We start from the raw sequence: 13832 nt of genomic DNA on the forward strand, positions 1-13832 counted from the left end.
CTTGCTTCCTCTCCACTCCAGACCTGGTATGAGTTCTTTTCTTGCTGTCAAAGCCCTTCATACTTTGCCCCCAGTTACCCTATCACGATGTCTTCCTGTTTGTGATCTCATTTGTCCAGCTCCCACATTCTCAGCCATTTGAAGGTTGTTTGCCTCCTTTTTCCCTTGCTACCCATAGGCCTGGAAATCTGTTCTTGAACCCTCAGGTGACACTGACCTTTTTGAAACTCTTTGAAAGGTCTGTTTTCTTTTTGAAATCTCTCCTCAAAATTCACTTTGACACAATATCTTAGCACTCATCCTTGTTGAATTACATATGTCTCCTCCTGTGTAAGCACCTTGGGGCAAGAATTTTTCTTTTCATTTTTGTTATTGGTACTACAGAAGGAATAAATAGGAATAAAATATCCTAGTGACTGTATCCTATGGTGACACTTCATATTATATAGAATATATACAATTTTACTTTATGACCACAAGATAATTATTACTACTGTTATTAATTACTAAACATGATTCCATCCTCAGTGTTTTGAAATCCTTCAGACCCTTAGTCTCTTGAGGCACCTTGATGTTTCAATTCTAGTAGTTGGTTTTTTGTTGGGCTTCTTTTCTGTTCCCTTAAACACACACCATCTGTCCAGGATTCAGTGTTTTTAATGTTATTGCAAAATAATTTTTGGTTTAAGTGTGGATCAAACTATGAGTAAACTGGGATCAATATTATAATTGCCTGTTTTCCCTATTTTTCAGAACTTCTAGTTCAGGGCTTTCAATTACAGTTCATAATATTTCATTAATGTTGCATTTTCTATTCAGACTGATTCAAAACTGGTTCAGAAATGGCTGGATGGTGTAAAAGATTTCTTAATGAAAGAGCGAGTCATTCAACGGGATCCTGAAGGACTTCAAAAACAGCTTGATCAATGCATGGTAAGTTATGCTTACATACAATAGCTGTGCTTCATTTTGCTTCTTTTGTTCTGGGGCTATTTTTAAGCACTGTGCATAATGCATCATATGAAACTTCCCTGCCTTGGACAAAGATGAATCTAAGTTGTGTGTGTTTATATTCCTTTGATTCATGGATAGCATGGTACTTTTTGAACCTTTATTTAAAAGTTTTTGGCAGATAGTTTAAAGTTTATCTTATGAAACACAGAGTGCGATGTGGTCTAGTCTTAAAAGATTTGATCGTGCATTTTTTAAAATGAATAGTGCAATTCATCTTCTCTGGGTAGGAATGGTAGAGCTAAGTACTCTATTCAAAATGTTGGTAGGTTTTACATTTTAGGACACGCTACGGCATTTTAAGGAAAGTGAAGCTTTCTTAAGAATCCCTAGCCTAACCTTCCAAAATTCTGAAGATCTATTATGCAGATTTTTTAAAAAAGAAGAAAAAACCCCAAGCAAAATCCACAATAAACCATATTTGTTGTGTTTTGTATTTGTATTCTTTATTGTTATGGTCTCTGATCAGCAGGGGTGAAAAGAACGTAACGGTGCTACAATTATTCAAATTAACAATGTTTTCAAAGGAGCATCTAAAAATGTGGATTACTTCTGCTAAGACATGGAGGTATTTTAGCATAGCTGCAAAAACAAGTGTGGTGATGAGAACACAAGAGCCCTGTTGGATCAGGCCAAGGGCCCATTTGGTCCAGCTTCCTGTATCTCACAGTAGCCACAGAAGGGGGATGAAGTGGGAAGGCTGCGTGCAATGATCTCAAAGTGCAGGGAAGGGGCAGTAAGCAGGGAAATTGCCTTTCCTTGCTTCCTGGATGCTTTGAAAGAGTGATTTAGAGCTGCATTAGGAGAAGTGGAGAAGTGATTTGGAGCTGCAGCAGCTCCTACTTCCCCCCCTTCTTCCTCCGACTGTGCTGGACGGAGAAGGAGGCTGCCTCTGCTGTGACTCTCATCCAACTTGCTCCCAGCAAGCTGGAAGAAGTTGCCTGGTGGAATGGCAGTTTGGACTGGGTGATAGACAGAACGGGCTGGGGGCTTGTATGTTTGCTGCTTCTCAAAGGGTACCTAAGGGTGCTGCTTCATGTGAACACTTCAGGTACCCTATTGGTTGGGCTGCTCTTTGGGTTTCTTCTTCCAACAAGTCCACCCAGAACTCTTTGAAATATGATGAACTTGGGTGTATGTGTGCAGGAGGGACATGCATGTCTCCTGTGGGAGCTTTTCCTTTACAGAGGGTCATCTCTTCTTTTTGGCTGTTTGAGGGAAGCCACCTCCCTTCATGCTGAGGGATGTGCACGATCTGTTCAGTAGTCCCATTGTGTTCAGTGAGGCTTACTCCCAGGAAAGTGTGCATAGGATGAAAAGTTGTGTAATCAGTTGGCCAGCCGTGGCTGTAGCAGTGGAGGGAGATAAATGAATGCAAGGTTGTAGAGCTTATCAGTGTGTCCTACAGATCCTTGTGGAGTTGGTTTAAGCTCTTTGTACATTCTTGCTACATATAAACCTTATTTTTGGAATTGAGATCTTTGTCTTCTTTTTCTGAATGTGGATGTGGGAGGAAGTGGGAGTAGGGCATGTCCCTTCATGTCTACTTTGGAGCACAATCCTGCGCCTGCTTGCTTGGAAGCAATCTCCAAGGTTTTCTGCTCCCAGTTATCCCTCTATGCATGCACAGTAAACACATGAAATGAAACGCATGAAAAACATAAATCCTGTTGTGCTGCCCTATCGTGTCATGTCACTAGCGCAACCAGGAAGTTTACAGCCTGCAGAAGGGCAAACCCTCTGGGCGAACTCACACCCTTTTTAGCTGGTGACTGCTGGTGGGATACATGCAAATGCAGGAAGTCTGCTGAAGATTGGTTGGCAATGCTGAAGGCAAGACTGGTGTGGCTTTTGGACTGGATTGGACTGAACATGTAGTTTTAAATCTTACATGAACTGAAATTCACAGATCCAGTTAACAGACATAAAGTTATTTTGCATGGGATAATTGTACATCTGGTGGGGACTTGAGAGACTATTCCTTACTGTAATATGGAAAACTGCACAGGTAGTTCCTTGATTCCAGAAGCCTGTCATACCACATGGCAAACCGGTTTTGTAAGTTAAAAGTAAACCAGCTGTTTGTATGTGGGTAGTAGCTATTCCATCTGTGTACAAGACTTCAGACATACTCAAGCAGTCTTGATTGGTGTCATTGTCATTTTCTAGTGAAAGCACGAAACTCAATATGCTGAATTTAGCCAAAAAAAAATACAGTGGGTCCTCTGTATCCATGGGGGTTTGGTTCTGGAATACAACACGCATACCAAAATCCACAGACGTTCAAGCCTGCAGATGTCACACTGGCAAAATGGTGTAAATCTGCATAAATTTGTGCAGATCTCATACATTGTCTGAACTTTGCATACATTGTCTGAACTTGTGTAAATTACCTAACACCTACATAAATTACTTAAACTTGTGTAGATGGGTAGACAAAAAGGCTTGTGAAATGGCGGGGTGCAAAGTGAATGCGGCTACAGCAGGGTATGTGAATTTTTAAAACAGATTTTCAATCCATGATTGATTAAATTCGCTGATGTGGAGCCCGAGGATACAGCAGGCTCACTGTAATGCATTTTATGTATTTTAGAAATTGTAAAAGATAAGAATGAGAAATCTATTTATGGTGCTTTTAATAAAGTAAGCAGTATTTCAACCTGTCCTCTGCAAAGTAGCTATTGAAATATGTTTTGTTCTGATTTGTGAGCAGATGTTTGTTGTTGAAATGGAAAAGACTGAGCTATCCCTAAAAGAGATGAAAGAAATAGAGTCGACTGTAAGAGGCCAGCCTGTTAATGCTTGGGTGAAATTGAAGCTGACAGATGTCCAGTCGCAGTGGGACAAATTGAGCAAACAGGTTAGTCACTGATAGTATTACTCTTTATTTGCTTTATCATATCTGTCACTCAGTGTTCACAGTAGTAGCTTTATTGTGTATATCAAAAGGGAGAGTTTGGTAGCTATATGATAACAGTTAGACTTTAATTTGTTTCATTTTTTATATATATAAATTCTTTTTCCACTTTTTAAAGTGCCGCAAAACAGTTACAAAAAATAATTGTAATAACATTACAATAAGACAACCAAAAAATCTTTTATAGAAACAAGAAACAAAAGTCCTTTAACAGTGAAAACATCACAGGTGTATAATGCTGATGTAGCACGGTAGGTTATAATGTAAGCTGTGATCAGGCTGTCTGTAGTTCAGATTTCATGTCAGCCCTAAGCTTTGTAGGTGGGCTAAGGCAGATCTCGTGTCACCCTTATTCTCTCATCTGAAATATGGATATTTGCCCAAATCAGTCTTAGAGCAGCAGTTTTCAAACTCTCTCGGAGAGTTTAAACCGCTTTAAGTCCTTGCGGGGGCAGGGGGAGGCAGCGGGGGCGGGGGGAGGCAGTGACGCGATCCCCAGGATTGCGTCACTCAGAAGACTGCAGGGGCTTGGCTGTACCTACCAGAGCCTCCTGCAGCCTCCCCTGGGTGCGGAGAGCCCTGCATGACCATCTGCAGGGCTCCCCGAAGCTTCAGAATTAAAAGTGGAGCAATCGTTTTCCACTTTCAGTTTTGCCGAGGCGAGACACGATTGCTCCACTTTCGCTTTCTAAGCTTCGGGGAGCCCTGCAGACGGTTGCGCAGAGCTCCCTGCACCCAGGGGAGGCTGTAGGAGGCTCTGGTAAGCACAGCCAACCCCCTGCAGCCCCCTGAGTGACGCAATCCTGGGAATCCCCAGGTTCGCGTTCCTGCCTCCTTGCTGCCCCTGCCCCTTAAGGGGAAAGAGGCCAGGGCCCTCAGGCTGGGGCGTCGCAATGTCCCAGTTTGAAAACCCCTGATCTTGGAGGATTATTGTGAGGCCTACTGTTCTAGGATTGGATCCAAAGGTATCCTCTTTTCAAGGAAGTCTTATACTTGAGAGTGGAGACCTATGCAAGAAAGTTGGCACTAAATCTAATGATTAGCATTAGTGTAGTACTTGAACTATATTATCTTGATGTATCCTGATGCAGTCCTTACAATGACCATGTAAGGTAAGTAGTATCTCCATATTACAGTGGGGGAGTGGATGCTGAGAAGCAGCAGGAAGTGAATTGGACAGAGGCAAAGTCTGAAGCAGGGAAGTCCCAGTTTGCAGCTCTCAGCTCAGTCCTAATTAGAGCTGGTGCAAGCAGGCCACATGGCTTGTGCTGTATCTAGTGCTGGTTGGCAGCTGGCTGGAGGTTTCCTCAGGACAAGGGGATATTTTTCCTCTTACCCTGAGTTAATGCCCCAGTCAGTCTCATGGGAGATATTAGGATCTCCGCCAGCTATATAGCTGGTGGAAGTCTGAGCAGCCTGGTGTAATGCTGGATGGCCCAGGAGTGGGGTTAGGATATTGCAGAGGAGGCCCTCCACTAATCCCATCCCCTTCCTGTCCCACCCCCTGTTCTACTCTCCTCCACCCAGGAACACCCCAGCCTCAAACTGCCTCCCGCCACCCGCTCTCAGCCCCCACACTGCACGGCAGCATACTTAACTTTCATCAGCAGCCTCAGGACAGGATGAGGTCCTGCCGGCATAGCCAACCTGTGTGTAGCTGCAATTGTTCCTTACAGCATGTTGTGTCGCTCTAGGCCAGTAGAACGGAGGCTGCGCTGGCGGATGGCTGAGTTTGGATCGTGCTCTCAGGGCACAATCCAAACTGTGCCCTGGGCCAGCGCAAGTCCCTTGCACCAACCTGGGAGTGTCACGAAAGTGCCATAAAGCACTTTTGTGCCACTCTGATGGAAGTTAGGCCAGCACATGGATGTGTGCCTCCCCGTTGCTGTGGGCCCCGGGGAGAGGTAAGTTTGTACCAGCCAAGCTCGACGGACACGGGGCTTCTGGGGGTGTTTGGGAAGGGCAGAAAGGAGGTGTTCCAGGGTGGGGGGAGGGAGGGCGGTGGGCGTTCCCAGGGTAGGTGGTTAGCAGGACGTGGGGCCAGGATCTAGCAGTTATGCCTGTTCCTGGGCAGCCAAGGACAGTCCCTGGTTGCTTGGATTTGCACCACCTCTTGAGGGTGGCGCAGATCCAAGTAGCCCCTTTGGGACTGTAGTGGCTCTCCCTGGTCTAAGTGTAGTGGCTCTCCCTCTCTCTGGCTGTCTGAAACTTGTGCTGGATTCAGTGCAGGCCCACTGGCCTGCCTGTTCCAGCGCAAGTTAGGATTGGGCTGTCGGTCTTTTAAGAGCATGCACAGCATCTTGTTCAGGCAGATAATGAGAGCTGCAGATAATGAGAAGAAAGCCCCAGTAGTTATGCCGCTGACTGGCAATCAGTGGCTGGTAGACTGGCAATCTGTCTGTTGACCACACTTTGGGCCCAGCCCTGTCCAGCTTTCCAGCACTGATGCAGCCACAATGCAGCCCTGGGGTAATGAACATTTGTTCCCTTATATTAAGGAGGTGTCCATGACTGCCTCTCCACTGCAGGATTCAGCGCACATGATGTTGTCATGGCTGCATCAGCACTGGAAAATTGGGTAGGATTGTGCACTTTGGGCACCACTGCTCTACATTAAATTAGGACATCCTGTCTGTCCACTACAGAGTTAATTCTGTCCATAACTGCTGGTATTTTGCCTTGGAACCAGGGTTCTCAATAGTTTGTGTTGCTGATTCACATCCATCTCTATGAAGTTTGAATGGTTCTGCCCCACATCCTATTGAAGTACAACTATAGGTTTATTATAACTATAGTAAACACACTACTGTTTAAAATAAGCAGAGTAGTATTTGGTTCGATATGTCTGTGCCTGTAACTGATAATGTGAGACCTTGCTTTGTAACCATAGAAACAGCATTTAGATAATTTCTGATTTAAATAAATGCTGAATGATACTATTATCTAGAAAGTAAGAGGCTGAAACTTTCAGTGCTCTGATATTTGCCTTATGAAGCTTTGCTTAAGGTATTTGTCAAATAACTGCTTTTACCAATGCTATCATTTTTGTTTTTTGGTTGACTTGCTAGATCATTAGTCAGAAAAATCAATTATCAGAAAGTCAGGAAAAAGCTGTGAACCTCAAAAAGGATTTGGCAGAAATGCAAGAATGGATGGCTCAGGCTGAAGAAGAATATTTGGAGAGAGATTTTGAATACAAGAGTCCAGATGAGCTGGAGAATGCTGTGGAAGAAATGAAGGTCAGAAATACTAGAAAAGCTTGATTACGTAAAATAATCTAAATCACAGAGCTTGGGTTTATGTTAGCCATTATTGAAAGTGAAATTGCTTTCTATGAAATAGTTTGGAGGTTTTTGGAATAAACTCTGATTTTAAAAAGATGTTAACCTCAAAAGAAAAAAAACTATTCTGTTAAAATAGTGGGAATTTCTTATTTCCAAGTTATCCATGCTGATCATTCTTAGTAAGTGATTGAATGTGAGAGAAGGAGAAAAAGCTACTTAGGTTTAAGAAATATGATTGCCTTTTTAGGACTTTACAACAGGACAAATGTGTGTCTGTCTCTGTTAGAACCATGCCTAAGTCTTTTAGGAGTGAAGGGGAAAGAACCTGCACTTTGAAATATTGAAATTGGTCTAGGCGTAGGATTCCTCCACACTGGTGGAAGTGGATCTTATTTTTTGGGGTACCGTGGGCTTATTTTGAGTGTGAGGACTTAGAGTATTGATGGATGTAAAGCAAGGACTGAGAAAAGGGGAAATAATATATTTCACTATACTGTGTGGCTAGGTCTGATCAGGGTTGCGATTCTGAAGGGCAGATAAGTTTTTTTTTCAAATGCTGAACTAAGGCAGACCAGTGCTGAAGCAGCGCTCTGATGTCAGGACAGGGGACAATAAAGCCTGCATTTGTGCCTCAATGTAGATTTTGCTTTACATGTTGTTTTTATTGAAGTTTCATGATAACTCAGCACTGAGAGAAAACTGGAAGAAACACATGAATTAAGAGAGGATGCATATTAATATTAAACAATATTTAATTTAAAAAATTAAAAAATTAAAATAAAATCCCTCTTTGTTTGTGCATTTTCTGCAATGTAACAGTATTTTGGTGAATATTGTTAATTGTAGCTAATTATGACTTTGGTAGTTTTCCATGAACATGATCTGGCTTTGATCACAAACTTCCTTAAATATTAATTAGCACAGCGAGTTGCATCTGGCCTTATAATGTTTGGTGGGACATTTGATTGAAATCTCAGATTTTAAAAATTATTCTGTAGCTACTGGAGAAGTTTTTGATGAACATTAGAAATCAAGATAGACAGCATGATGAAATTGACTAAAAAATCCCCTCCAAAATTGCACTTTTTAGAATAGAATAGTAAATTAGAGGGGCAGTTCTGACAATTTGGATCATGGGCGCAACATACCTTTCTCATCCAACATGCCATCCTGCTGCTTCAGAAGTGCCTGTGGGTGGTTCATCTGTGGGTACACGTATCAACATGTGTAATAAATATTGTTTTAAAGTAGAATTTTGTGCACACATCGACAGGTGGTTTGAATGAACTACCCCAGAGGAATTACGAAGTAAAAGAACATTGCACTTAGTGAGTGAGGAAATGGGTCAGCTTGTGCAGCTTCTGTGAGGAAGGGCCCAGTCCTATCTTCTGGACTAACCCATGTTATGACCATCTTAGGCGTAGTGAAAATCATTGAGGATAAAATTCTGAGAACTTGGCAAACTGTAGTGACAGCGTTGTATAATGGCAGGAGTATTGTCATTCAGTAGTGACTCCTGGGTTGAAAAACGTACTCAGCAGTTGATCTTACTGGATGACAGTGATTTGTGTCTGTTGTCCTGACTTGTATCATGGTATAAATTGAAATTAAAAAATTGCGTTAGTCCCACATGCTGCGTGAACTCCTTGGTGGTGTTCAGACTAATACAAATGCGATTAAATAATTCACCAGAGCATCAAATGGAGTTTTATGGAATCCATGGACTGCTTGGTTGGCCATCTTTTCATTTTATTATTATTATTGATGATGATGATAAAAATAATCTTTACTTAGAGTAACAGATGGGTAGTGGAGATTTATTCATTTATGTAATGAAGACTGAGGTTTTGGAATTGGGTTCAGCTGGTCAGTATTCCCTTTCTTTAAGCAGAGAGCAAAAGAGGATGTTATGCAGAAGGAAGTGCGGGTTAAAATTCTAAAGGACAACATCAAATTGTTAGCTGCTAAACTGCCATCTGGTGGTCAGGACTTAACAACTGAGCTCAACCTTGTATTGGAGAACTACCAGCTGCTCTGCAATAGGATCCGGGGAAAATGCCACACTTTAGAGGTATGGTTCTCACAGCCTTTTCTTTTTGTCATTTGATTCTATGATTCTTTTAAAGTCATCTGCCCAGTACTGATTCTAGAGGGCAGCTTAGGCCCTTGCTATTTATACTATTTGTGTTTTGGACTGGACAAAATAAGCATGTGCCAGTGACTCCAGTATTAAAAGGAATGCACAGAGTTCCTCTAATACATTTGAATGATTGGAAATGTTCCTCAAAAATCCAAGGAATTGTATAAGAAACTATATTTTAGTGGTGCCATAATTTTCACAGGAAGTATGGTCTTGCTGGATTGAGCTGCTTCACTATCTGGACTTAGAGACCGCCTGGCTAAATACTTTGGAAGAAAGGATGAAAAGCAGTGCAAACCTACCTGATAAAGTGGATGCAGTCAATGAAGCTCTTGAGGTACTGGGGCAGGGGCTGCTCTATGAAGTTACTATATGTGCAGGAAAAGGGATAGTAAATGCACATGGACCACTGTTTTTTTAGAATAAATATTTTACTGTTTCATTTAAAGATGGGATGGCTGCAGTGGTTGCAAATCTTAGTGTTATCTCACTGTTTTAATTATTTATATAAACCTGTACAAGTTGTACAGGCATTTCACCGTATCTGCAGACCTCATCCCTGCAGTTTCACTTTTCTGCTGTTAGCAAACCCTTCTGTCATGCTCATAACGCACCTCTTTGCTTGCAAACTTTTTGGAAAAGGAAGATTTTTCTTCCTTTCACTTTGGAACAGAATGCGGACAGTGAGAACCTACACTCATTGCTGCTAGAGGATTGCTACAGGAGCCAACAGTGAGAATGCTAGCAGGAAGTGGACAGCAGAGGACTTCCCTTTAGCATTCTCACTATTGCCTTTTGTAGTGGTCCTTGGTCTAGCAGTATGAATCTAGTTTCTCGCTGTCTGTTTCTTGTTCCAAAACAAAAGGAACAAAAATCTTCTTTTTGCAAAGTGTCTGCAAATGAAGAGAGGCGAGTCATGAGTGTAATGGCTCATGGGGAGATTTGAGTAGGGTTCACTGCTATCTGTGGTTTCAGGTATCCATGGTAGCAGCAGGAACCTATCTCTGTGGATATGGGAGGGGGATGCCTGTATTTAACAATAAATTAAATTTGTATTTGTACTGTAAAATATTCTAAGGAACAGTGGCCCATGTGCATTTACATTCATTAGTTTTGGGGGTTCTGTTAGTTGATGAACATGGTAAAAATATGCTTGTGTTTTTGCTGATGAAAATACCTGTGTGTTATGGTAAAATATTGGGGTAATAGGTTTAGGGCCTACTCATTTCCAACTTTCCAGTGCTGATGCAGCTGCAATGCATCCCCAATGTAATGTTACCAACATTTCCTTATCTCCAGGTGCCTCCGTTACTGCCCCCCTGTTGCAGGATGCAACTCATGCCCTGTTGACACGGCTACATCAGCACTGGAAAGTTGGTTAGGGTTGGGCCCCTAGTATACTAGAAAATAAACAGTAACACTTTAATTTTTTTTTGTAGTCTCTGGAGTCTGTTCTGCGCCATCCAACTGATAATCGAACTCAAATTCGGGAACTTGGTCAGACATTGATTGATGGAGGGATCCTTGATGAAATTATCAGTGAAAAATTGGAGGCTTTCAATGCCCGTTATGAAGAATTAAGTCATTTGGTAAGAATTTGTATTCTTGTAGGAAATTAATCTCCTCTGTGTATAATTTTAATGGAAGCTTGATATGGTTCAAACCAGTTGACAGAAATCACTAGTGCACAGATCTGATTAGATCTCGTGACTAATAAGTGAAACAATGCAGAAACCATATATTATTGGCTGCTAGGTGCATGTCACAACTGCACTGGTTTTACAGATCTAAGCAGGTAACAAAGTGTGGGAGGTTTAGGAAAGAGCTAGTGTATGCAGCTTGTGGCTTGCATTCAGGTTGGTTGGTCAAATGTACAGGCCAGAACAAATGGTAACTAGGTATTCAGTCTTGGATGGACTTGTTCCATTCTTCAAAAAATGAAAGGCAACTCTGCTTCTGCAATTACAACTAAGGTGAATAATCCAAAACAAGGAATAAAGAATGTGAGTTCTCCTATAAACAAATACGTAAAAAATGGTGGGTAGACTCTGTCTTTCTCAAACATTGTCTGGTTAGTCAGGTTGTAGTAAGACACAACTAGGTGTGTTCTCAAAGAGGCAAACTAAAGTATGGGTTGGGTATTTTCATTCATTTTATGATTGATAGGATGCTGTTACGAAGCTGGTAAAGGTATGAACATCTCTGTGTTTTCTAATCTAATCAAGGATATAAATGGTAGTATTTTTAATGTTATGTGTGTGGGAGCTTTGATTTGAAATGTTAAATTTAGGTTTGCAGTCATGACTACGTATGAATATTGCTAAAGGCTTTCTAACCCCTGTAAGTAGAACTAATCATACTGTAAAAGAGAGAAACTGCATCGTAGTGGCATATGACGTATTTAGGCCTGCCACAGCTGGAGCTATTCTTTGGGTAATCTTTTGCTTTTGTAAATAGCAGCTTACAGTTTTAGTTCTATTTTTATTGGATATTGCTTTACTGGCTTTAGCCAACCAATTCTGAGGACTGACTTGATAAGTGGTTTTAAAGGAACTGCTTCCTCTACCGCTTGCTAACTTCTGAAGAGTCTTTGTATACAATTATAAGGAATTCATGTGAACCAGGAATCTTGTCTAAGGCAGAAGGCTGAGTAGATGTCTGTTTCAGCCATAATGTCCATTAAATTGAGGGGGGAAAACCAGTATTGATTATAGCAGGTGGTTCCCAAACTCCTACAGGGTTGGAGAACCAAGAAAGTGTTGCTGTGGGCAGGGTGGGGCGGGGAGGAACGGGCAGCAGCAACTGTGCTGCAGAGATCACAACATGCCCTTTGTCAAGGGGCTTTTTTTACTTTCCTGGGTGGCAGTGCTGCCCTCCTACGGGGTCCTGGAGGCTCACAGCCCCCTCTGATCTCCTCCGCAGCTTGATTGCAAAGCCCTTATCTCCAATCTAAAGCTCTACTTGTTTTGAAAACTGGAAGTAGATTGGAGATAAGGGCTTTCTTTGTGAACAAGCTGCGAAGGAGATCAGAGGGGGCTACATGCCTCCATGACCCTGAAGGAGGCCAATGCTGCCCCCCTTGTAAATAAAAAAGCCCCACGGCAGTGCTGCGAGCTCTGCAGCGCTGTCCCCCCTTAATGAGGAATGCGTTTCTTGTGGTTCCTCTGGTGGGTCACGACCCATCAGTTTGGAAATTGCTGAATTATAGCATACTGCAATGAATTCATGCGATTTTCTTTTTCTGACCCTCCACATGCTGCTCTTCTCCTTGTTTAGATGAGAGGTGTTGATAAGAGAATAATGGTGTGTATCTTTCGTATGGATTCTCAGGCCTTTGAATTATATACCTTCTAGGATAGGGTCTCAAAACCTTAAGAATGTAATGCTTGGATTCTGCTTTTGACAGCAAGAAAGAAAACAGAGGACAGTGTTTGCAGTTCTCACTTCACATCTATGTTCAACTTCAAAATACTTATTTTTAACACAAGTGTGTTGTGCACTTATTCTTTTGTTCCCCTTTTTAGGCAGTGAGCCGGCAGATTTGCTTGGAACAGCAGCTTCAGACGATGAGAGAAACTGAGCACATGTTGCAAGTCCTGCAAGAAAGCTTAAAGGATCTGGATAGGCAGCTAACATCTTATTTGACTGACAGAATAGATGCTTTCCAAATACCACAGGAGGCACAGGTACTAGCCACACAGAATATTGAGATGTAGGATGAGGATGATACTAGTTTCTTGAAGAGAGTCTTTGTACAATGCCTTTGCTGTACAAGGGTGGGTATATGTGGGTGAGTGGAGGAAAGGATCCATAGAAATGCCTAGATCAAGTGACTTTGACAGAAACAAAGTCTGTCACTTTGTCACTAATGTAGATGTTGTTGCATTCATAATAGACTTTTGTAGTGTGATTTATTGTTAGTAAGGCTGATATCTGCCATGTACTATTTTTCCCCGGCTCCTGTAATGTCTTGGCAGAAAATTCAAGCTGAGATCGCTGCTCATGAATCCACCTTGGAAGAACTAAAAAGAAATGTGCGGTCACTAAAACCAGGTTCCCCAGAATGTAGGACTTTTCGTGGTGGGTCTCATCTGGATGCTTTGCAGGTAAATATTGCAAATACTGTAGTTACCATTGCCTATTTTTCTTATTTATGTGGAGATCAAGTACAATCAATCACATAATTAAAAAATGAATAGAGGGCGTGCTTGTTACATGAAAAAACCCTCAGTCCTCCCAATTGAACTGATTTAACGGAATTCCAAATTGTTCATGATTGGAATACATTTTCTTGCTTTTACTGAATGCCAAAAAGAGAACATGTTGTCTAAAATAACTGCTTTAGAAATACAGCAGTGTTTTTTGAGTTATTTCAAAGTTCACATGAGGTTTTTAGGTGTCATTATTGCTGTTACAGATTTTGTGTGTGTGTTTGAGGATTGCTGGCATTCATTTAAAAAGTGTGGTGGAAAAACAAAAA

General features: G+C 41.7%; 1 protein-coding gene across 9 annotated transcripts in view; it reads left to right on the forward strand.

Annotated features, from left to right (window-relative positions):
• The window catches only part of UTRN (utrophin), a 416792-nt gene that overhangs the window by 117642 nt on the left and 285318 nt on the right, over positions 1–13832 (forward strand). For all 9 annotated transcript variants that reach the window (XM_066615317.1, XM_066615308.1, XM_066615334.1 and 6 more), the window contains 8 exons: positions 820–933; positions 3725–3871; positions 6997–7167; positions 9104–9283; positions 9555–9689; positions 10792–10941; positions 12877–13038; positions 13330–13458. In XM_066615317.1, coding sequence (XP_066471414.1) covers positions 820–933; positions 3725–3871; positions 6997–7167; positions 9104–9283; positions 9555–9689; positions 10792–10941; positions 12877–13038; positions 13330–13458 — 1188 coding nt within the window. The remainder of the gene's footprint in view (positions 1–819; positions 934–3724; positions 3872–6996; positions 7168–9103; positions 9284–9554; positions 9690–10791; positions 10942–12876; positions 13039–13329; positions 13459–13832) is intronic.

This window comes from Tiliqua scincoides, chromosome 1 (genome assembly GCF_035046505.1).
Source record: "Tiliqua scincoides isolate rTilSci1 chromosome 1, rTilSci1.hap2, whole genome shotgun sequence".
Lineage (NCBI taxonomy): Eukaryota > Metazoa > Chordata > Lepidosauria > Squamata > Scincidae > Tiliqua > Tiliqua scincoides.